General features: G+C 32.3%; 2 protein-coding genes across 2 annotated transcripts; both read left to right on the plus strand.

Moving 5' to 3' along the window:
* Positions 1–1732: 1732 nt before the first annotated feature.
* LOC135130995 (eukaryotic translation initiation factor 2-alpha kinase-like) lies at positions 1733–3221 on the plus strand. Its single transcript, XM_064058489.1, has 3 exons — positions 1733–2248; positions 2323–2535; positions 2585–3221. Exons 1-3 carry the CDS (start codon positions 2102–2104, stop codon positions 3146–3148), a joined length of 924 nt encoding a protein of 307 aa, XP_063914559.1. The 5' UTR covers positions 1733–2101; the 3' UTR covers positions 3149–3221.
* Positions 3222–4990: 1769 nt separating this feature from the next.
* LOC135130860 (eIF-2-alpha kinase GCN2-like) lies at positions 4991–14750 on the plus strand. The gene is made up of 11 exons (XM_064058305.1): positions 4991–5741; positions 5816–6028; positions 6078–6603; positions 6652–6778; positions 6827–7040; positions 7086–7216; positions 13386–13716; positions 13765–14001; positions 14056–14343; positions 14396–14541; positions 14591–14750. Exons 1-11 carry the CDS (start codon positions 5595–5597, stop codon positions 14694–14696), a joined length of 2466 nt encoding a protein of 821 aa, XP_063914375.1. The 5' UTR covers positions 4991–5594; the 3' UTR covers positions 14697–14750.
* The last annotated feature ends 8378 nt before the right edge of the window (positions 14751–23128 follow it).

Consider the following 23128-nt stretch of genomic DNA (forward strand, 5'->3'; position numbering starts at 1 on the left):
TCAGTTTTGGAACGGATGAGATTTTTTAATTTATCGATTGTTCAATTTCTTGATCATTAAAATTTTTGTATTTCTTGATTTTTATTAAAATTTTCGATTTCTTGGTTATTAAATTTCTGGTTTCTTCATTTTTCAATTCTTCAATTTTTCAATTAATCGATTTTTTTTATTTTCTTGTTTCTTACTTCTCGACCTTTCAATGTTTCGATTTTTCCGTTTTTCAATTCTTCAGTTTTTCGATTTTTTGAGTTTTCCGTTTTTCAGGTTTTTGATTTTTCTATTTTTCGACTTCTCAATTTTTTAATTTTTCGATTTCCCGTTTTGTCGAGATTTCGATGTTGTTCAGTTTTTCGATTTTTAAATTTTTCGAACTTTTAAATTTTAGTTTTTTCATTTTTTTTATGTTTCTCTTTCTCGATCTTACGGTTTTTCTACTTCTCGATTTATCGGTTTTTCAATTTTATGACTTGAAGTTTTCAATTTTTCAATTTTTTATTTTTCCATTTTGCCCAATTTCAATTTCTTAAGATTTCGATGTTTCGACTTTTCTGTTTCTTGATTTCTGGATGTTTCACTTTTTGAATTTGTGATGGTTCGATTTCCCGATTTTTAGAATTGGACTTTCCAATTTTTCGATTTTAAAAATTTTCGATTTGCCAATGTTTCGTCATTCCAGATTTATAATTTTTCAAATTCTCGATTTTGTAAATTTTAGGTGTTTGATTTCTCAATTTTCTGATTAACCGATTTTTTTTTAGTTTCTTATTTCTCGACTTCGACTTTTCAATGTTTCGATTTTTCAGTTTTTTGATTTTTTAAGTTTTCCATTTTTCAGGTTTTTGATTTTTCTATTTTTTGACTTTTTAATTTTTCGATTTTTTTCGATTTTGTTTTTAAATAACAACCGAGATGTTAGAAATCGCAACATCAAAAAATCGTAAAATCAAAAAATTGTAAAATTGAAAAATCAAAAATTTAAACAACTGAAGAGATAAAATATGGAAAAAATTAAAAATCAAAAAATTGTAAAATCGGAAAGTCGAAAAACATAAAAAATTCAAAAACTGAAACATTTAAAAATAGAAAAAATTGGAATTAAAAAAAAAGATATGGTGGAAAGATCGAAAAATTTATAAAACGATTGAAAAACTAAAAATCGAAAATCTTAATGAATCAAAATTGGTAAGAAAAAAAACAAATCGAAAAAGAAATAAAAAATGTGCCAAAATAAGACGACAAAATAAACACAGTGTGACCAATATACACGACGAAAAAAACTCCAAATGGAATTCGAAAAAATGCCCAAAAAAAGGGCCACAAGAAAGTGACAAAAAAAAGAAAAAAACATACACTAAGAGACCATAGGCAAATGTGAACTCACAGTACTTTGTGCATTTTAGAGAAGATTTATCCACCAAAATTTTGAGATGACTTTATCAAATTTTTGAAACGGATAAACAAACAAATTTTTTGAGTTTCGCATGTATGTTGCTATGTTGTAAATTCATTTTGTATTTTTGGTTACCGGCTCAAACCTAGCGTCATAAATCAACGATTTCCAGTGTGCTGGGTAGGCAACCCATAATACAATGTCAAGACTAAATTAATTACAGATTTCTTCCATCCCAGCTGTTGAGAACATCATTTCAGCTGTAATCACTCAATTAATTACCATAACAATATTTTAAACTGAATGCCTGAAAATTAAAACCTGAACAGCAACACTGAAAATCTGCAATTTCTAGGAGGTGAAACACCTAAAATCCTCGTTGTCGCTCGTGCTTTTTCGGATACCCCTTCTAGAAGAATCCGAGCAAGATGGAAATCGATAATCTCACGAGAGAGAAAAGGAGCGACGTAAATGCACCTTATCTATACCGAACAGATGAGAAGCAGGGAAGAGCGATAAAGCGCAGTGTGATGCAAGTTGGTACTTGTTTATTGTTTAGTGAGGGAGTGAGAGTGGAAGCGAACGGGCGTGCATAACGCAAAGCAATAGAGTGGACATAAAGAATTAGTAACAAAAAGAATAAATTCCGGAATCCGGTGTTATCGAACAAAACAAAAAGATAAACAAAATATTTAGTTGCGAGTTAGAAAAATGTTGCTTAGAACCGTTTCGAGACTTAGCAACAAAAGCACCAAGGACGAAGAGTCGTTCCAGGCCGCAAAGTATGTGTCAAGGCTACTTCAAGACTTTGTTTTGGGGGAGTCCCTAGGAAAAGGAGGGTTTGGCGAGATTATTAAGGTAACTCATTTTTTGCTAAAAGCTTGAGTGCAAGCGTGCGGAAAAACAATTTACCGCATTTTTATTGTTGTTAGGCTACGCACAAATTCGACAAAACCCAGGTTGCTATCAAAATGATCCGCTACCAATCCGACGCAGACAGTTTAAAGAAAACTTGCCGAGAAGCCAACATGTTGGCGCGCCTCAGTCACCCGAATATAGTCCGCTACTTTAACTCGTGGGCGGAAACCGCCAAAGTGCCTTTAGCAGAGTACAAAAAATTCAACCTGGATAGCGAGAGCGAAGAGGTACCATTAACGTGTTATTTAGTCGCCACATTCACCCTTTTGTTTCAAGTCCATAAGTGCCGAGATCGAAAAATTCGACCAAAACGGGTACCTCAGCAGAAGCGACGAATTTGACGAAGAAGACGACGACGAAGAGGAAGGAAACTGCACCGACGACGATTGTTCGATAGTCTTCCAAGAAGCCGAAGAAATCAAAGAACTCAACTACTTGTTCATACAAATGGAACTGTGCGACAAACGCACCCTGAGGGACGCCATCGACGACAATCTCTACCAAAAAGAAGCAAAATTGGCGAAATATTTTCAAGAAATTTGCGAAGGTCTCGCCCACACGCACCAAAACAAGATCATCCATCGCGACTTGAAACCCGAAAATATTTTCCTGACTTGCGGGGACGTGATCAAAATCGGGGATTTTGGTCTGTCGAAGCAGATTTCTCTGAAGAACGAACTGGAGATTTTCGAGGCTGACGTAGCGTGCACGTCATTGACGGCACCTTGTGGGACCACCATTTACATAGCACCGGAGTTTTTTAACCGACCTTATTGCAACATAAAAATTTTTGGAAATTTTTTAAAACTGTGTTCTTATTTTTCTTGGTTATTTCAGTGAGTACTAGAAAATCGATTTCAGATTCTTAATCTGAGAAGAATCTGTTACATACAACCACTTTCTTACACGTGAATAGTGCCACATTTAGGTTTTTCAAAAATAATTTTTGGAAAATTTTGAAAATTTTGTTCCAAGTTTTTTGAGTTGTTTGAATACAGCTGTTCTCAAAGTGACTTCAGATTTTTGATCTGGGAAGAGTTCTCTACATGTTAGCTTTTTTCTCGACACGTAGAGCACTACCTTCAACATTTTCAGAAATAATTTTTGGAAATTTTTGAAAATTTTGTTCTAATTTTTCTCGATTATTTCAGGAAGCACTCGAAAAGTGATTAGTGATTCTTAATCTGCGAAGAATTTGGTACATATTACCACTTAATTTCGCGCGAATAGAGCCACATTCGGATTTTTCAAAATATACTTTTGTAAATTATGGTGCAATTTTTTTGAAGTTTAAATTTTGAAAACTTTGTTCTCATTTTTCTGGGTTATTTTAGTAACTACTAGAAAAGCGATTTCAGATTTTTAAATTATGAAGAATTCCCTACACATTACCGTTTTCTTCCCCGTAAATAGAGCCACTTTCAGGTTTTTCGAAAAATATTTTTGGAAATTTATGAAAATATTGTTCCAATTTTTTGAGTTGTTTGAATACAACTATCGGCAAAGTGACTCCAGATTCTTGTACTTCGAAAAATTCTGTATATAGTAGCATTTCTCACCACATGAACAAGACTAGCTTGAACATTTTTGAAAATAATTTTTGGAAAATTTTGAAAACTTTGTTTTTATTTATCTCCATTTTTTCGTTTTTTGATTTTTCCACTTTTCCAGTTTTTCAACTTTTAACTTCTTTTTTGTCGATTTCTCTATTTTTCGATTTTTCGACTTCATCACTTTTCGATTTCTCGTTGTTTTGATCTTTCAATCTCTCAATTTTTCAATTTTTCGAATTTTTAATTTTTTTGATTTCTCGATTTATCGAGATTTGGATTTTTCGATATTTTGATTGTCGATTTCTCAATTTATAAATTGTTCAATTTTTTAGTTTTCGATTTTTAGATTTTGGCCTATTTCGGTTTCTCAATTGTTCTACTTTTCGGCTCCACGATTTCTTGATCTTTTGATTTCTCGTTTTTCCAGTTTTTCGATATTTCGATTTTTCAGTTATCCGATTTTAAAAGTTTGAGAGTTTCGATTTCTCTATTTTTCGTTATTCGGTTTTTAAATTTTACGATTTTTAATATTTTTAATTTTTCGTTTTTTAAATTTTTTTATTTTTTTGTTTTCCAATTTTTCGATTTTTTTAATTGTAAATTTTTAAACTTTTCATTTTTTGATTTTGGCCTACTTCAATTTCTCAGTTTTTCGAGTTTTCTATTTCCTGATTTTTCGATTTTAAATTTTTCGACCTTCCTTTAGAAATCACTTTAGTTTGGGAAGTGTTTGGGATTTTTAAATTTATCGATCCTTCAATTTCTTGATTATTATTAAAATTTTCGATTTCTCGATTCAATTTCCCACTTTTTCAATGGTTCAGGTTTATTATTTTTGCAATTCGACTCTTCAGTTTGTCGATTTCGTTTTTTTTTATTTTCCCATTTCTTGATTTCTCGACCTTACGTTTCCATCTTTCAATTCTTCAGTTTTTCGATTTTTGAAGTTTTCCGTTTTTCAGGTTTTTGATTTTTCTGTTTCTATTTAGAGACCATAGGTAAATGTGAACTCAGAGTACTTTGTGCATTTTAGAGAAGATTTATCCACCAAAATTTTGAGACGACTTTATCAAATTTTTGAAGCGGATAAACAAACAAATTTTTAGCGTTTCGCATGTATGTTGCTATGTTGTAATTCATTTTGTATTTTTGGTTATCGGCTCAAACCTACCGTCATAAATCAACGATTTCCAGTGTGCTGGGTAGGCAACCCATAATACACTGTCTAGACAAAATTAATTACAGATTTCTTCCATCCCAGCTGTTGAGGACATCATTTCAGCTGTAATCACTTAATTAGTTACCATAACAATATTTTAATCTGAATGCATGAAAATGAAAACCTGAACAGCAACACTGAAAATCTGCAATTTCTAGGAGGTGAAACACCCAAAATCCTCGTCGTCGCTCGTGCTTTTTCGGATACCCCTTCTAGAAGAATCCGAGCAAGATGGAAATCGATAATCTCACGAGAGAGAAAAGGAGCGACGTAAATGCACCTTATCTATACCGAACAGATAAGAAGCAGGGAAGAGCGATAAAGCGCAGTGTGATGCAAGTCGGTACTTGTTTATTGTTTAGTGAGGGAGTGAGAGTGGAAGCGAACGGGCGTGCATAACGCAAAGCAATAGAGTGGACATAAAGAATTAGTAACAAAAAGAATAAATTCCGGAATCCGGTGTTATCGAACAAAACAAAAAGATAAACAAAATATTTAGTTGCGAGTTAGAAAAATGTTGCTTAGAACCGTTTCGACACTTAGCAACAAAAGCACCAAGGACGAAGAGTCGTTCCAGGCCGCAAAGTATGTGTCAAGGCTACTTCAAGACTTTGTTTTGGGGGAGTCCCTAGGAAAAGGAGGGTTTGGCGAGATTATTAAGGTAACTCATTTTTTGCTAAAAGCTTGTGTGCAAGCGTACGGAAAAACAATCTACCGCATTTTTATTGTTGTTAGGCTACGCACAAATTCGACAAAACCCAGGTTGCTATCAAAATGATCCGCTATCAATCCGACGCAGACAGTTTAAAGAAAACTTGCCGAGAAGCCAACATGTTGGCGCGCCTCAGTCACCCGAATATAGTCCGCTACTTTAACTCGTGGGCGGAAACCGCCAAAGTGCCTTTAGCAGAGTACAAAAAATTCAACCTGGATAGCGAGAGCGAAGAGGTACCATTAACGTGCTATTTAGTCGCCACATTCACCCTTTTGTTTCAAGTCTATAAGTGCCGAGATCGAAAAATTCGACCAAAACGGGTACCTCAGCAGAAGCGACGAATTTGACGAAGACGACGACGAAGAGGAAGGAAACTGCACCGACGACGATTGTGCGATAGTCTTCCAAGAAGCCGAAGAAATCAAAGAACTCAACTACTTGTTCATACAAATGGAACTGTGCGACAAACGCACCCTGAGGGACGCCATCGACGACAATCTCTACCAAAAAGAAGCAAAACTGACGAAATATTTTCAAGAAATTTGCGAAGGTCTCGCCCACACGCACCAAAACAAGATCATCCATCGCGACTTGAAACCCGAAAATATTTTCCTGACTTGCGGGGACGTGATCAAAATCGGGGATTTTGGTCTGTCGAAGCAGATTTCTCTGAAGAACGAACTGGAGATTTTCGAGGCTGACGTAGCGTGCGCGTCATTGACGGCACCTTGTGGGACCACCATTTACATAGCACCGGAGTTTTTTAACCGACCTTATTGCAACATAAAAGCCGATATTTACAGTTTGGGTAAATTTTCGTTCGTGATGTATTGTAAATTTTATGCAAGTGTTTCAGGTGTCGTTTATTTCGAAATGTGTTCGCAACCGATGACCCAAATGGAGAAGTTTAAACTCTTCCCGCTAACGTCGGAACGCCTAAACACGATGCCGTATTTAAGCGACAAAAAGCGCTCTTTACTTAAGTCAGTACGTGTGGAATAAGTCTTCCGAATTTTGTATTTTGTTTGCAGAAGCCTTCTCCACCAGGACTCCCGCGAAAGACCCACTTGTGACCAAATTCTAGAGATTCTAAAATCGGAAAAATCTATCGAAGACTTGAGAGCGATGATTCGACGAAGCCAGAAAGTACCGAGCGAACAGTTCCAAATTTTTAACACAATGCTTAAATCGACTAAGAATAGTCGCGTAGATCTGGCAAACTTCTTTATGACAACTGCAGTTAAAGTAAGTCGTTACAAAAATAATACTTGGAATTTTACCCACTTTTAGGTTTTTGAGTTGCATGGAGGCCGCAATATCCCGATGCCGACGTTTCTGCCGCCTTTAAACAACTTCCCGGATAACTTGACGACTCTGCTTAACACGAGTGGTAATTCCATATCCATCGCCAACACCTCCAGGTAGTACAATCGCACGCAAATGTTTTGAGCCTATGGGCGGATCATTTTTGCCGGTCGTCACCGAAGGAGGCGGTCCAAATCGTCCAAGGGCAGAATTTGTAGGTAGGCTCAAACTACAACGAAATTTACGTGTTGACCAAATTCTTACCCTGAATTAGTTTTAATTTTATAAATACTTACTCTGAATTAGTTTTAATTTTATAAATACCCTATCTAAAATGTTCAGAATATGGTGAGTCTATACTTGTGATTTACCATTCCATTAATATTTTTTAGATTTGTTTATACATACAGGGTGACTAAAAAAAAAAATGACTGAGTCAATTTATTTTATTGAAGAAATCAAGAATTGCAAAACTGAATACTTTGAAATCTTGTCAATTAGGTAGAGAAAAAAAACCTGTCCTGCTCTAATAACATCGAGAATATGCTCAAAATCACACTAATATTAGGTCTAATTGTGCCGACCATAGTTATAAAATTCACATTAAAGTAAGTCACGGACATTTTTTTAAGTGTAGTACATTTCAAAAAGCAAAAAAAATGTTCAGTTTATAAACTTGCGGTCTCTCTTGGGTCGAGGTGTAAGACCGGACCGAACGTTCTTCGACCGATAGAATAATTTAGTACTTCCGACATCTAGTAAACTCGTTGTGACCACTGAAATGTACAAAGAGTAAATTTTGAAATGGAACGAAAGTCGAAGAATACTTTCAAAGCCACGATCAAAATGTATTTGCTTATCTTCGCCAAAAAATGCATGACGTCATCGTCAAATTTGATATGATGAGTCTATACCTGTGATTTATCATTGCAGTAATATTTTTTAGATTTACTTATACAGCCTGTCTCAAAAAAAGGTCACTTCGATTTTCGATTTTTCGTTTTTTCGACCAACAGTTTCATCGAATTAGATTTTTCAGTTTCCATTTTTCTATCAACTTTTCGATTTTATTACTTTCTAATTTTCTGATTTTTCAAATTTGCGGTATTTTGATTTTTCGAGCTTTCAGTTTTTTCATTTTTCGATTTTTTAATTTTTCGTTTTTTTGATTTTTCGATGTTTCGATTTTTTAATTTGCCTTTCTTTCAATTTTCGATTTTTCGTCTTTCCATTTTTAGATTTTTTGATTTTTCTGTTGGTCAGTTTTTAGACTTTGCAATTTTTTTGCATTTTTCGATTATATTTTACTTTTCGATTTTTTTGATTTTTGAATTCTATTATTTGTTTCATCGAATTTTCGATTTTTCGAGTTTTCGATTTTCGATTTTTCGGTTTTTCCATTTTCCGATTTTCGATTTTTTGATTTTCCATGTTTAGATATTTTTCGATTTTTTTTTTATTTTTCGATTGTTCTGTTCGTCAGTTTTGAGACTTTGCAATTTTTACTTTTCCACTTTTCTATTATTTTAGTTTCGGATTATTCGATTTTTGAATTTTTCGTTTTTTTGATTTTTCGATGTTTCTTTAATCTTTAATCTTTATTGATCATTCTACAGGTAAAAACCCAGTTACAGAGATCAAAGTGTACAATATAAAATACAATTTTCGATTTTTTAATTTGCCATTCTTTCAATTTTCGATTTTTCGTCTTTCCATTTTAAGATTTTTTGATTTTTCTGTTGGTCAGTTTTTAGACTTTGCAATTTTTTTGCATTTTTCGATTATATTTTACTTTCCGATTTTTTTTGATTTTTGAATTCTCGATTTTACGTTTTTAATCCTTCGATTTCCGATTTTTCAATTTTCCGATTTTTTAATTCTTCTATTCTAGATTTTTCGATTTTCCATTAATCATAAAATGTTTCGATTTTTCGGTTGTTTTATTTTTCGACCTTCGATTTTTTAACTTTCGATTATTCGATTTTCCATTTTCTGACTTTACGATTTTTCGATTTGCGATTTTTCGATTTTCGTTTTTCCGCTTTTGTGGTTTTTCGATTTTTCTGTTTGTTTCAGTTTTTATGGTTCCGCAATTTGCAGCTTTTAGATTTCAATTTTGTTTCTTTCCGATTTTCCACTTTTCGATTTTTTGATTTTTTTTCGATCGTCGTTTTTTCGATTTTCATTTTTTCGATTTTTTGATTTTTCAATTTTTAGGCCTTGCAATTTTTTTACTTTTCGCTTTTTCGAGTATTTGTTTCATCGAATTTTCGATTTTTCGAGTTTTCGATTTTCGATTTTTCGGTTTTTCCATTTTCCGATTTTTCAATTTTCCATGTTTAGATATTTTTCGATTTTTTTTTATTTTTCGATTGTTCTGTTCGTCAGTTTTGAGACTTTGCAATTTTTACTTTTCCACTTTTCTATTATTTTAGTTTCGGATATTCGATTTTTGAATTTTCGTTTTTTTTTCATTTTTCGATTTCCGATTTTTTAATTTTTCGATTTTTCGGTTTTTTAATTTGTCGATTCTCGATATTCCGATTTTCGATTTTTCGATTTTCCAATCTTCGATTTTTCAATTTCCAGTTTTCGATTTTCCACTTTTTGATTTTACGATTTTTCGATTTTTCTGTTCGTCACTTTTTAGGCTTTGCAGTTTGTTTACTTTTCGATTTTTCGATTATTTTACTTTCCAGTTTTTTGATTTTTGAATTGTCGACTTTTAAAGTTTTCAATATTATTAATTTTCCTATTTTTCGATTTTTGATTTTTCCATTTTTCGGTTTTTTGATTTTTCAATTCTCGGTTTTTCAATCTTGCAAATTTTAGATTTTTCAGATTTGTGAATTTCCAGTTTTTCGATCGACCTACGTATTAGATTCATTGAATTTTCGATTTTCGGTTTTTCCATTTTTAGATTTTTGATTTTCCAGTTTTGCATTTTCAGATTTTCTGTTTTTCGCATATATGATTTACCTATCAAATTTTCGATTTTTCGATATTTGATTTTCGAATTTTCGATTGTTCAGTTTTCCATTTTTCAGCTTTTAGACTTCAATTTTTTTACTTTTCGATTTTCCAAATTTTCTAGTTTCAATTTTCAGATTTTTGATTTTTCGATTTTCTTTTTAAATATTTGAATTTTTCGGTTTTGATTTTTCGAATTTTTGATTTTTAATTTTTCCATTTTTCGGTTTTAGACTTCAATTTTCTTTCTTTTAAATTTTTAGACATTCTATTTTCCGCTTTTCAGAATTTTTGATTTTCAGTTTTCAGACTTCCGATGATTAGAATTTTGGATTTTTCAGTTTTATGATTTTTCGATTTTTAGAAAATTTGAGTAGTCGAATTTTCGATTTTTCAATTCATAGATTTTTCTATGTTCAGTTTTTCAATTTAAATTTAGCGATTTTCAATTTGTCCATTGTCGATTTTTAGAATTTTCGGTTTTTCAATTTTTCCATTCTCAACTGTTAGACTTCAATTATGTTATTTTCCGATTTTTTGGTTTTCGATTTTCCAATTTTCAGAATTTTCAAGTTTCTTTATTCAGATTTTCCATTTTCCACTTTTTCGATTTTAGATTTTTCGAATTTTTGTTTTTCCAATTTTTTGCTTTTTCGATTTTTCTGTTCGTTTCAGTTTTTAGGCTTTGCAATTTTTTTTACTTTATATATTTTGATTATTTCAATTTCCGATTTTTTTTATTCTTGTTTTCGATTTTTTTAATTTTCAATATTACAAATTTTTGACTTTTGGATTTTTTGGTTTTCCCGTTTTTCAATTTTCGATTTTTCGATTTTTGAGGTTTGTGAATTTCCACTTTTCGATCGACCTAGGTATTTGATTCATTGAATTTTCGATTTTTTGATTAGCCATTTTTAGATTTTCGATTTTTACGATTTGTATTTTTCGATTTTCTGTTTTTTGCATTAGTGAATTTCAGTTTTTCCGATTTTTGATTTTGCGCATATTTGGTTAATCAAATTTTCGAAAAAGTTACCATGCTTAAAAAAACTTCAAAACATCTACAATATTTCAAAGTATTCAGTTTTGCTATTCTTGATTTCTTCAATAAAATAAATTGACTCAGTCATTAACTTTTTTGAGACACCCTGTATAACCAAATCTAAAAAATATTAATGCAGTGATAAATCACAAGTATAAAACTCATCATATTTTATACATTTAAGATAGGATTTATTCTGCAAAATTTTGATGTGTCGTCAGAAATTTTTTAGAGGGGATAAGCAAATATATTTTAATTAAAAATGTATCATGTTTATCGTGATTTTAAAACATCTGCAAGATTTCAAAGTATTCGATTTTGCAAATTCAAAATTAAATTGCAAAATATTGTTTTATAATTTTGATTTTTTTTCCAAAAATCTGGACGTTTTGGATAAAAACTCAACACGGAGTCGTAAACTACATGTGTAGGACTATGTTATACTATCCTCAAAGATATTTGGCGTTTATGACTTCACACCAATTTGACTCCCATTATAATTCAATAGGCCGTCACAACCGGATGTCTTAAACCCGCTCACCGATACCTACCTGAAAAGACCTTTTCTACGTGCCAGGGACGGTCGAGACGCGAAGGACCGGACTCAGAGTAATTTTGTTTGTTAAAATTTTCAAATTTCAAAATTTCCTTACGGAACATGATTTATACTTTGAAGAAAATTACACAAAGACACAATTATTAGAAGTGTTACACACTCGAAAATTTGAGAAACAATATAAAATAGATGCTATGGCGCGAGATCGTGGATTTAGGGTGATTAGTAGACAGCGGATTTCTGTCGGGCTACGTCACGATTATAGGTGGGGACGCGCTGGATCGCCGGGACTCAGTGGCGGGTGATAGATAATCACTGAATTTGAATATCACTTATTCCATAAGTACAATTAACGATTTATTAATCAAACGGCTAAGTAAATGAGAACTGGAATTAACAGCAGAGTGCAACGAATCAGCGGTATTCTAATCTCAAATAAACGAAGTGCAGCCCGTAACTGCAATGAATTCCCATCCCGTACGAGCCGTACCGAGTTTGGCCTTGTCTACCCGACCGAAATCCGCTCTCTACATCACACTTCCGCCGTACCATTGTATATTTAACCCCATCGAACTAATCTGGTCGCAAATGAAAAATAATATAAGAAGGAATAATACGGCACCAAAATTTAGTAGTGCAACAATTGACATAATTAGGGAAGAAGCTTCCAAAATAACTGCCGAAATGTGGGCCAATTGTGTACGACATTCCACAAAAGAAGAAGACCAGTACAGGGCACGGTTGATAACACCGTTAATTATTAATTTAGAAGAGTCGAGTGATGATGACAGTGACTATTTCGATCAATAAATAAGCAGTAGTAGTTAATAAGTAAATAGTTGTGCTGTAATAAAAAATGATTGAGTACAAAGTTACTTTGTTTTTACTTAAAATAAAAAACTCGAAAGGCGCAGTTGTCGGTAAATGCAAAACTCAGTCCTGCCCTGTGCTTTTACTAGAAAAGGTATTTTCAGGTAGGTATCGGTTTAAGACATCCGGTTGTGACGGCCTATTGAATTATAATGGGAGTCAAATTGGTGTGAAGTCATAAACGCCAAATATCTTTGAGGATAGTATACTGTATACAATTTAAAACCCATTTACTATGCATAAATTTGAAGTGACGTCATCACATTATTGGTGGGGATGATTAGACAAATTTAATAATTTTGCGACATTTATGAAAAAAATATCAGTTAACAAAAATGGCACGTTTTTATTATTATGCCAGTTACATGTCACTCAACGACAATATCGTTTTTTTTTGAGTATTTTATTTGAAAAAGTGATGAAATTTTTTTATAGGGAACAATTGGTCGAAAGATGTTAGAAAGCAAAATAATTCATGTCCGGACGATCGTTACTCACGAACGAAAGTGACCATTATTTTATGGGAACAACTACCTGCTAAATCTTCTCCGACAAATTCGAGAGAACTGGTGTGAACCATAAATATTTCTTACCAAATGTAACTACTGTCCGTCCCGTTATTGTCAATAAAATTTTATAGGGTAAAATGTGAATTTCGTTGTAGTTTGAGCCTACCTGCAAATTCTGCCCTTGAAGGATTTGGACCGCCTTCATCGGTGAGGGCAGGCAAAAACGATCCGCCCATAGGCTCAAAACATTTGCAGCGGATGATACGTTATTGCAAGCCCCGCCTTCCCGACGTATGTGTCAAGAGGCGGGGCTTATCCTTGATCCGCCCTTGTTCCAGACTCGCTTTGTCCTACCACATCGCAAAACACAAAATCAACAAAATCCGGCGCTATTCCACCGAAAAGGTGTTCACAGAAGGCCACTTCTGGCCCAACGAGGTCCAAGAGTGCGCTTTCCAAGCTGTAACCCCCGAACCAGACGACCACGTGCTGGACGCCGAAATGTTATTTATCGGAAGCGAAGTTTGCGAGAAAATTTTCTCGGAAGATGTGATACACCGAGTTCGATTCGTCCTCAACCACCATTTGATGTTTTCAGCCATTTTACAACACTGTAGAATTAGCGACGCTCTGGCTGGTATTTTCGTCAATATCGTCCTAACTGCTTCGGTATAGTTCCACGTTTACCCGAATTTATTAAAAACAATTCATTTGTAGCATAAAACGCTGTTTCTGATAAAAATGTTTTGTCGATTCCACTGCAACAACGACGTGGCGGATTTCCTCGTCAAGATGTTTTCAGGTTTTAATATTCAAGATGCTGAAAGAGAAATTCGTTCGATGATTAGCGCCAACAGAGGAAATGACAGTTTCGTTGGAGTTAACAATAAGGGGCTTAAAATTGCGTTTGGTCAGATCGCTGCAGTAACAGCGAATGCAGAAAAGTTCGGAATTGTAAATTTTTCACTTTTATAATTTTGTGACGGGAAATTTAAAGTTGTGTTTCAGAGAGTGGAGAATATATTTTTGAACCCTCTACTTATGAGCGAAAAACATTCCAAAGGCCTCATGTTCAAAATAACCTACGGATATTGTTTAAACACTGTTCTAGCCACAGGTGGTCGATTCAACTCTGTGATTAGACGGTGTTGTGGAAATCGAGGCAAAGAATTGTTTTGTTCGGCCTGTGAAATATCCTTTAACGTGGACAATATAGTTAAATTGTTGACTCCGGACAAGTGCGCCAGACGTGTGGATGTAGTTATAGTTGCTGATGAAAAGTCCGTAGCGATTCCGGTGAGAAAAATAAACTAGTTATTATTATTGTACTTATTGTTGTTACTTTTAGCTCTACAAAGATTTATTAAACCAAAATATCAAATGCGAAATCGTGACGGAATTGATTCTTTCAAGTCATAGCAACCAGCAGCCCCTAATCGTGGTAAAACTTAATAAGGAATATTATGGTATTGTGTATCGTGTAGAAAAGTCTTGGTTAGTATTTTATGGTTATGAGTACACTTTATTAATTTCTCATTTTTAGTACCTGGTCTGAAATTTTTAGAGGGAATGTGCAAAATATAGACTTGAATTATCACTTGAAATTGAGAAACTCAACACGCCGAAACCTACAGCTTACTTGGCGTTAAACTATATATTTACGAAATTTGTAACTTATTATATTTTATATATTTTATATGATATTGTGTTGCTTGATTTTGGCAGTTAATGTTCATGCCCGTTTCAAAAAATGATACGCCACTGGTCAAAATTAAAATTTTTGTTCTCATTTCAATATCTCAGTACTGGAAAAACGATTTCAGCTTCTTAATTTGTGAAGAACTCTATGTACTATCACTTTCTTTCGCGGGAATAGAACCAAATCCATCGTTTGGAAAAAATATTTTTGGAAATTTTGGAAAATTTTGTCCCGATTTTTTTTGAGTTTTTTTAATATACCTACTGGGAGTGACTTCAGACTCTGGTTCTGGGAATGATTCTCTACGCATTAGCATTTTTGTACCTTCAACATTTTCAAAAATAATTTTTGGAAATTTTTTAAAACTGTGTTCTTATTTTTCTTGGTTATTTCAGTGAGTACTAGAAAATCGATTTCAGATTCTTAATCTGAGAAGAACCACTTTCTTACACGTGAATAGTGCCACATTTAGGTTTTTCAAAAATAATTTTTGGAAATTTTTGAAAATTTTGTTCCAAGTTTTTTGAGTTGTTTGAATATAACTGTTGTCAAAGTGACTTCAAATTTCTGATCTGGGAAGAGTTCTCTACATATTAGCATTTTTCTCTACACGTAGAGCACTACCTTCAACATTTTCAGAAATAATTTTTGGAAATTTTTGAAAATTTTGTTCTAATTTTTCTCGATTATTTCAGGAAACACTCGACAAGTGATTAGTGATTCTTAATCTGCGAAGAATTTGGTACATATTACCACTTAAATTCGCGCGAATAGAGCCACATTCGGATTTTTCAAAACATACTTTTGGAAATTTTGGTGCAATTTTTTTGAAGTTTAAATTTTGGAAACTTTGTTCTTATTTTTCTGTGTTATTTTAGTAACTACTAGAAAAGCGATTTCAGATTTTTAAATTATGAAGAATTCCCTACACATTACCGTTTTCTTCCCCGTAAATAGAGCAACTTTTAGGTTTTTCAAAAAATATTTTTGGAAATTTATGAAAATATTGTTCCAATTTTTTTGAGTTGTTTGAATACAACTATCGGCAAAGTGACTCCAGATTCTTGTACTTCGAAAAATTCTGTATATAGTAGCATTTCTCTCCACATGAACAAAACTAGCTTGAACATTTTTGAAAATAATTTTTGGAAAATTTTGAAAACTTTTTTATTTATCTCAATCATTTCAGTAACTACTCGAAAAATGGTTTCACATTCTTAAATTGTGAGAAATTCCCTACACATTACCATTTTCTTTTGCTTTTTAAAAAATATTTTTGGAAGTTTTTGAAAATTTTGTTTCGTTTTTTTGAGTTATTTGAATACAACTACTGACAAAGTAACTTCACTTTCTTATTCTGGGAAAAATTCTCTACATACTAGCATTTTTCTGCCCACGAACAGAACTACCTTCATCATTTTCAAAAATAATTTTTGGAATTTTTTTGTTTTCATTTTTCTCCGTTATTTCAGTAAATACTGGAAAAGCGATTTCAGATTCCTAAATTGTGAAGAATTCCCGACACATTACCGATTTCTTTCGCGTGAATAGAGCTTTCAGGTTTTTCAAAAAATATTTTTGGAAATTTTTGTTTAATTTTTTTTTTAGCTGTTTGAACACGACTACTGGCAAAGTAAGTTCAGATTCTTGTTCCGGGAAAAATTCTCTTCGTCCTGGAATTTTTTTCCGCACGAACAGAACTATATTCATCTTTTTCAAAAATAACTTTTAGAAACTTTTGAAAACTTTGTTCTCAATTTTCTCGGTTATTTCAATATGTATTGGAAAGGCGATTACAGATTCTTAATCTGTGAAAAATTTACTACATCTTAACACCTAATTTCGTGTGAAGAGCCACATTCGAATTTTTCAAAACATATTTTTGGAAATAATTTTGCAATTTTTTTGAGTTGGTTGAATACAACGACTGGTAAAGTGATTTCAGATTCTTGTTCTGGGAATAATTTTCTACATACTAGCATTTTTTCCGCACGAACAGAACTACCTTCATCATTTTCAAGAATTATTGACAATTTTTGAAAATTTTGTTTCCATTGTTGTCGGTTATTTCAGTAAGTACTCGAAAAGCGATTTTAGATTCTTAAATTGTGAAGAATTCCCTACACATTACCGTTTTCTTTTGCGTGGATAAAGTCACCTTCGGATTTTTCAAAAAATATTTTTGGAAATTTTTGTTCCAATTTTTTTGAACTGTTTGAATTCAACTACCGGCAAAGTGACATATTCTTGTTCTGGGAAAAATTTTCTTCGTACTAGCATTTTTTTTCCACACGAACAGAACTACAGTAGACGCCGCTTAATATGATCACGGTTAATGTTATCAACCGCTTAGTGTGATCAAAATGGCTTGGAACGGTCCCACGCAATACTAATGCATTACAGTTTTTCCGTTTATTGTGATCAATATTTCGCTTATTGTGATCAATCTCGCAATTCTTATACAAACGGGAATTGCTTTTTTGGAGAAGTGAGACGACTGAAACTTGTATTGTGTTTTATTGAATATTCATTGCTTTCAAAAAGTACATTCGCTTATACTACTCACTTTGTACAACCACAATCAATGACACTTTTACGTAATCAGTGCGTTTTGGTCTTTTGAACGAACGAATTTTTTCTGTTTTAAATTAGAGTACTTATGTAAAAATGAGCACTTCGAAATGACTAGATCTCAGCTTATTATCGGTGTGATTAAACACTTTACATATTATCAAAGCAGTTGGAGATCTTAAGACAGTATGATCGCTCCCATCATGGATGAACCAGCGTAAGGTCGCGGTTACCTTAAGAATTTCTTAGCCAAAGCAAATCGGAGTGTTCCTTTCTAAGAATGGTAACCAAAATTTAAAATAAATTCTAACGTTTATGTACCTTCATCTACAGCATAATAAACACTACTTGTTCACGATTTTGTTTTGTTTCGAGGTTTTACTGTCTCTGCTGGAGGTTTTCGCTTATTATTATCAGCCGGTTAGTGTGATCAATTTGTCCAAGTCCCAAAGTGATCACATTAAGCGGCGTCCACTGTACTTTCATCTTTTTCAAAAATAATTTTTGAAAACTTAGTTCTCATTTTTCGCGGTTACTTTCAGGTTTTAAAAAAATATTTTTGGAAATTTTGTGCCAATTTTTTTGAGTGTTTTGGAATACAACTATTAGCAAAGTGACTTCAGATTTTTGTTCTGGGAAAAATTCTCTACGTACTAGCATTTTGGTCCGCACGAACAGATTTACCTTCATCATTTTCAAATATAATTTATATAAGTTTTTGAGAATTCTGTTCTAACTTTTTTGGTTATTTCAGTTAAGTACTCGAAGAGCGATTTTAGATTCTTAAATTATGAAAAACTCCCTAAACATTACTGTTTTATTTCGCGTGAATAGAGCCACTTTCAGGTTTTTCAAAAAAGTAATTTTGGAAATTTTGTTCCAATTTTTTTGCGTTTGATTACAACTACTGGTAAAATGACTTCAGATTCTTGTTCTGGAAAAAATTCTGTACATTATAGCATTTTTCTCTGCAGGAACAGAACTAGCTTAATTTTTTTCAAAAATAATTTTTGGAAATTTTGTTTTCATTTTTTTCGGTTATTTCCGGAAGTACTCGAAAATCCATTTCAGATTCTTAAATTGTGAAGAATTACCTACACGTTAACGTTATCTTTCGCGGGAATACGGCCACTTTCAAGTTTTCCAAAAAATATTTTTAGAAATTTTTGAAAATTTTTCTCATTTTTTTTAGTTGTTTGAATACAACTACCTACTGCCAAAGTAACTTCAGATTCTTGTTCTCGGAAAAATTCTTTACATACTAGCATTTTTCTCTGTACTAACAGAACAACCTTCAACATTTTCAAAAATTATTTTTGGAAATTTTTGAAAATTTTATTCACATTTTTCTCGGTTATTTCAGTACGTATTGGAAATGTTATTACAGATTCTTCATCTATAAAGCATTTGCTACAAATTTCCACTTAATTTCGGGTGAATGGAACCACATTCAGATTTTTTGAAACATTTTTTGGAAATTTTGCTCCTTTTTTGAGTTGTTTGAATACAACTACTGGCCAATTGACTTGAGATTCTTATTCTGGGAACATTCTATCATTTTTCACTGCACGAACAGGAAAACCTTCAACATTTTCAAAAATAATTTTTGAAAACTTTGTTCCCACTTTTCTAGGTTATTTCAATATGTATTGGAAAGGCGATTTCAGATTCTTTATCTGTGAAAAATTTCCAACATATTACCACTCAACTTCACGTGGAGAGTCACATTCGGAATTTTCAAAACATATTTTTGGAAATTTTGGTTCAATTTTTTTGTTTTTTGAATACAACCACTAGAACAGTGGCTTCAGATTCTTGTTCTGGAAAAAAATCTCTACATACTAGCATTTTTCTCCGCACAACAGAACTACCCTCGGCATTTTTCAAAAAAATGTTTGGAAATTTTTGAATAATTTGTCCTCATTTTTCTCGGTCATGTTGATAAGTACTCGAAAATCTATTTCGGATACTTAAATTGTGAAGAATTCCCTACATATTATCGTTTCTTTTCGCGTGAATAGTTACGTTCAGGTTTTTGAAATATTTTTGGAAATTTTTGTTTAATTTTTTTTAGACCTTTGAATACAAGGAGTAGCAAAGTGACTTTAGATTCCTGTTCGGGCAAAAATTTTCTAGTACTAGGATTTTTCTTCACACGAACAAAACTATCTTCATCATTTTCAAAAATAATTTTTGGAAATTTTTGAAAACTTTTCTCATTTTTCTGGGTTAGTAATTAGTACTCGAAAAGCGATTACAAATTCTCAAATTGTGAAGAATTCCCTCCACATTATCGTTTTCTTTCGCGTGAATAAAACAACTTTCAGGTTTTTCAAAAAATATTTTTGGAAATTTTTAAAAATTTTGTTCTAATTTTTCTCGATTATTTCAGGAAGCACTCGAAAAGTGATTTGAGATTCTTAATCTGCGAAGAATTCGGTACATGTTACCACTTAACTTCGCGCGAATTTACATTCGGATTTTTCAAAATATATTTTTGGAAATTTTGGTGCAATTTTTTTGAGTTGTTTGAATACAACTACTGGCAGTGACTTCCGATTTTTGTTCTAGGAAAAATTCTCGATATACTAACATTTTCTCTGAAGGAACAGAAGTACCTTCGTCATTTCCAAAAATAATTTTCGAAATTTTTTAAAGCTTTTTTCTCATTTTTCTCGGTCATTTCAGTAAGTACTCGAAAAGCGATTTCTGATTCTAAAGTCGTGAAGAATTTTCTACATTTTACCGTTTTCTTTGGCATGAATAGAGGCATTTCAAGTTTTTCGAAAAATATTTTTGGAAATTCTTAAAAAAATGATTTCAATTTTTTGACTTGTTTGAATATAACGACTAGCAAAGTGATTTCAGAATCTTGTTCTGGAAAAATTCCCAACATACTAGCATTTTTTTCCGCATGAACAGAACTACCTTCATCATTTTCAAAAATAATTTTTGGAAATTTTTCTTCACACTTTTCTCGGTTAGTTCAGTACGTATTGGAGAAGTTATTACAGATTCTTAATCTATACAGCATTTATTTTGTTACAAATGTCCACTTAATTTCGCGTGAATAGAGCCACATTCGGATTTTCAAAACATACTTTTGGAAATTTTGGTGCAATTTTTTTGAAGTTTAAATTTTGGAAACTTTGTTCTCATTTTTCTCGGTTATTTTAGTAACCACTAGAAAAGCGATATCAGATTCTTAAATTGTGAAGAATTCCCTACACATTACCGTTTTCTTCCCCGTAAATAGAGCCACTTTCAGGTTTTTCAAAAAATATTTTTGGAAATTTATGAAAACATTGTTCCAATTTTTTTGAGTTGTTTGAATACAACTATTGGCAAAGTAACTCCAGATTCTTGTGCTTCGAAAAATTCTTTACATAGTAGTATTTCTCTCCACATGAACAAAACTACCTTCAACATTTTCAAAAATAATTTTTGGAAGTTTTTGAAAATTTTGTTTCGTTTTTTTGAGTTGTTTGAATACAACTACTGACAAAGTAACTTCACTTTCTTATTCTGGAAAAAATTCTCTACATACTAGCATTTTTCTGCCCACGAACAGAACTACCTTCATCATTTTCAAAAATAATTTTTGGAATTTTTTGTTTTCATTTTTCTCCGTTATTTCAGTAAATACTGGAAAAGCCATTTCAGATTCTTAAATTGTGAAGAATTCCCGACACAATACCGATTTCTTTCGCGTGAATAGAGCCACTTTCAGGTTTTTCAAAAAATATTTTTGGAAATTTTTGTTTAATTTTTTTTTAGCTGTTTGAACACGACTACTGGCAAAGTAAGTTCAGATTCTTGTTCCGGGAAAAATTCTCTTCGTCTTGGAATTTTTTTCCGCACGAACAGAACTATCTTCATCTTTTTCAAAAATAACTTTTAGAAATTTTTGAAAACTTTGTTCTCAATTTTCTCGGTTATTTCAATATGTATTGGAAAGGCGATTACAGATTCTTAATCTGTGAAAAATTTGCTACATCTTAACACCTAATTTCGTGTGAATAGAGCCACATTCGAATTTTTCAAAACATATTTTTGGAAATAATTTTGCAATTTTTTTGAGTTGGTTGAATACAACGACTGGTAAAGTGATTTCAGATTCTTGTTCTGGGAATAATTTTCTACATACTAGCATTTTTTCCGCACGAACAGAACTACCTTCATCATTTTCAAGAATTATTGACAATTTTTGAAAATTTTGTTTCCATTGTTGTCGGTTATTTCAGTAAGTACTCGAAAAACGATTTTAGATTCTTAAATTGTGAAGAATTCCCTACACATTACCGTTTTCTTTTGCATGGATAGTCACCTTCGGATTTTTCAAAAAATATTTTTGGAAATTTTTGTTCCAATTTTTTTGAGCTGTTTGAATACAACTACCGGCAAAGTGACATATTCTTGTTCTGGGAAAAATTTTCTTCGTACTAGCATTTTTTTTCCACACGAACAGAACTACTTTCATCTTTTTCAAAAATAATTTTTGGAAATTTTTGAAAACTTAGTTCTCATTTTTCGCGGTTACTTTCAGGTTTTTAAAAAATATTTTTGAAAATTTTGTGCCAATTTTTTTGAGTTTTTTTGGAATACAACTATTAGCAAAGTGACTTCAGATTTTTGTTCTGGGAAAAATTCTCGACGTACTAGCATTTTGGTCCGCACGAACAGATTTACCTTCATCATTTTCAAATATAATTTACAGAAGTTTTTGAAAATTCTGTTCTAATTTTTTTGGTTATTTCAGTTAAGTACTCGAAGAGCGATTTTAGATTCTTAAATTATGAAGAACTCTCTAAACATTACCGTTTTATTTCGCGTGAATAGAGCCACTTTCAGGTTTTTCAAAAAAGTAGTTTTGGAAATTTTGTTCCAATTTTTTTGCGTTTAATTACTACTGGTAAAATGACTTCAGATTCTTGTTCTGGAAAAAATTCTGTACATTATAGCATTTTTCTCTGCAGGAACAGAACTAGCTTCATTTTTTTCAAAAATAATTTTTAGAAATTTTGTTCTCATTTTTTTCGGTTATTTCCGTAAGTACTCGAAAAGCCATTTCAGATTCTTAAATTGTGAAAAATTACCTACACGTTAACGTTATCTTTCGCGGGAATATGGCCACTTTTAGATTTTTCAGAAAATATTTTTGGAAATTTTTGAAAATTTTCCTCATATTTTTTTTAGTTGTTTGAATACAACTACCTACTGGCAAAGTAACTTCAGATCCTTGTTCTCGGAAAAATTCTTCACATACTAGCATTTTTCTCTGTACTAACAGAACAACCTTCAACATTTTCAAAAATTATTTTTGGAAATTTTTTAAAATTTTATTCACATTTTTCTCGGTTATTTCAGTACGTATTGGAAACGTTATTACAGATTCTTCATAAAGCATTTGCTACAAATTTCCACTTAATTTCGGGTGAATGGAACCACATTCCGATTTTTTGAAACATGTTTTGGAAATTTTGCTCGTTGTTTTGAGTTGTTTGAATACAACTACTGGCCAATTGACTTGAGATTCTTATTCTGGGAACATTCTACCATTTTTCACTACACGAACAGGTCAACCTTCAACATTTTCAAAAATAATTTTTGAAAACTTTGTTCCCACTTTTCGCGGTTATTTCAATATGTATTGGAAAGGCGATTTCAGATTCTTTATCTGTGAAAAATTTCCTACATATTACCACTCAATTTCGCGTGGAGAAAGTCACATTCGGATTTTTCAAAACATATTTTTGGAAATTTTGGTCCAATTTTTTTGAGTTTTTTAAATACAACCACTAGCAAAGTGAC

The sequence above is a fragment of the Zophobas morio genome, unplaced genomic scaffold, assembly GCF_036711695.1.
Source record: "Zophobas morio isolate AGI-343-1 ecotype UQ-CSIRO unplaced genomic scaffold, CSIRO_AGI_Zmor_V1 ptg000018l, whole genome shotgun sequence".
Taxonomy (NCBI): domain Eukaryota; kingdom Metazoa; phylum Arthropoda; class Insecta; order Coleoptera; family Tenebrionidae; genus Zophobas; species Zophobas morio.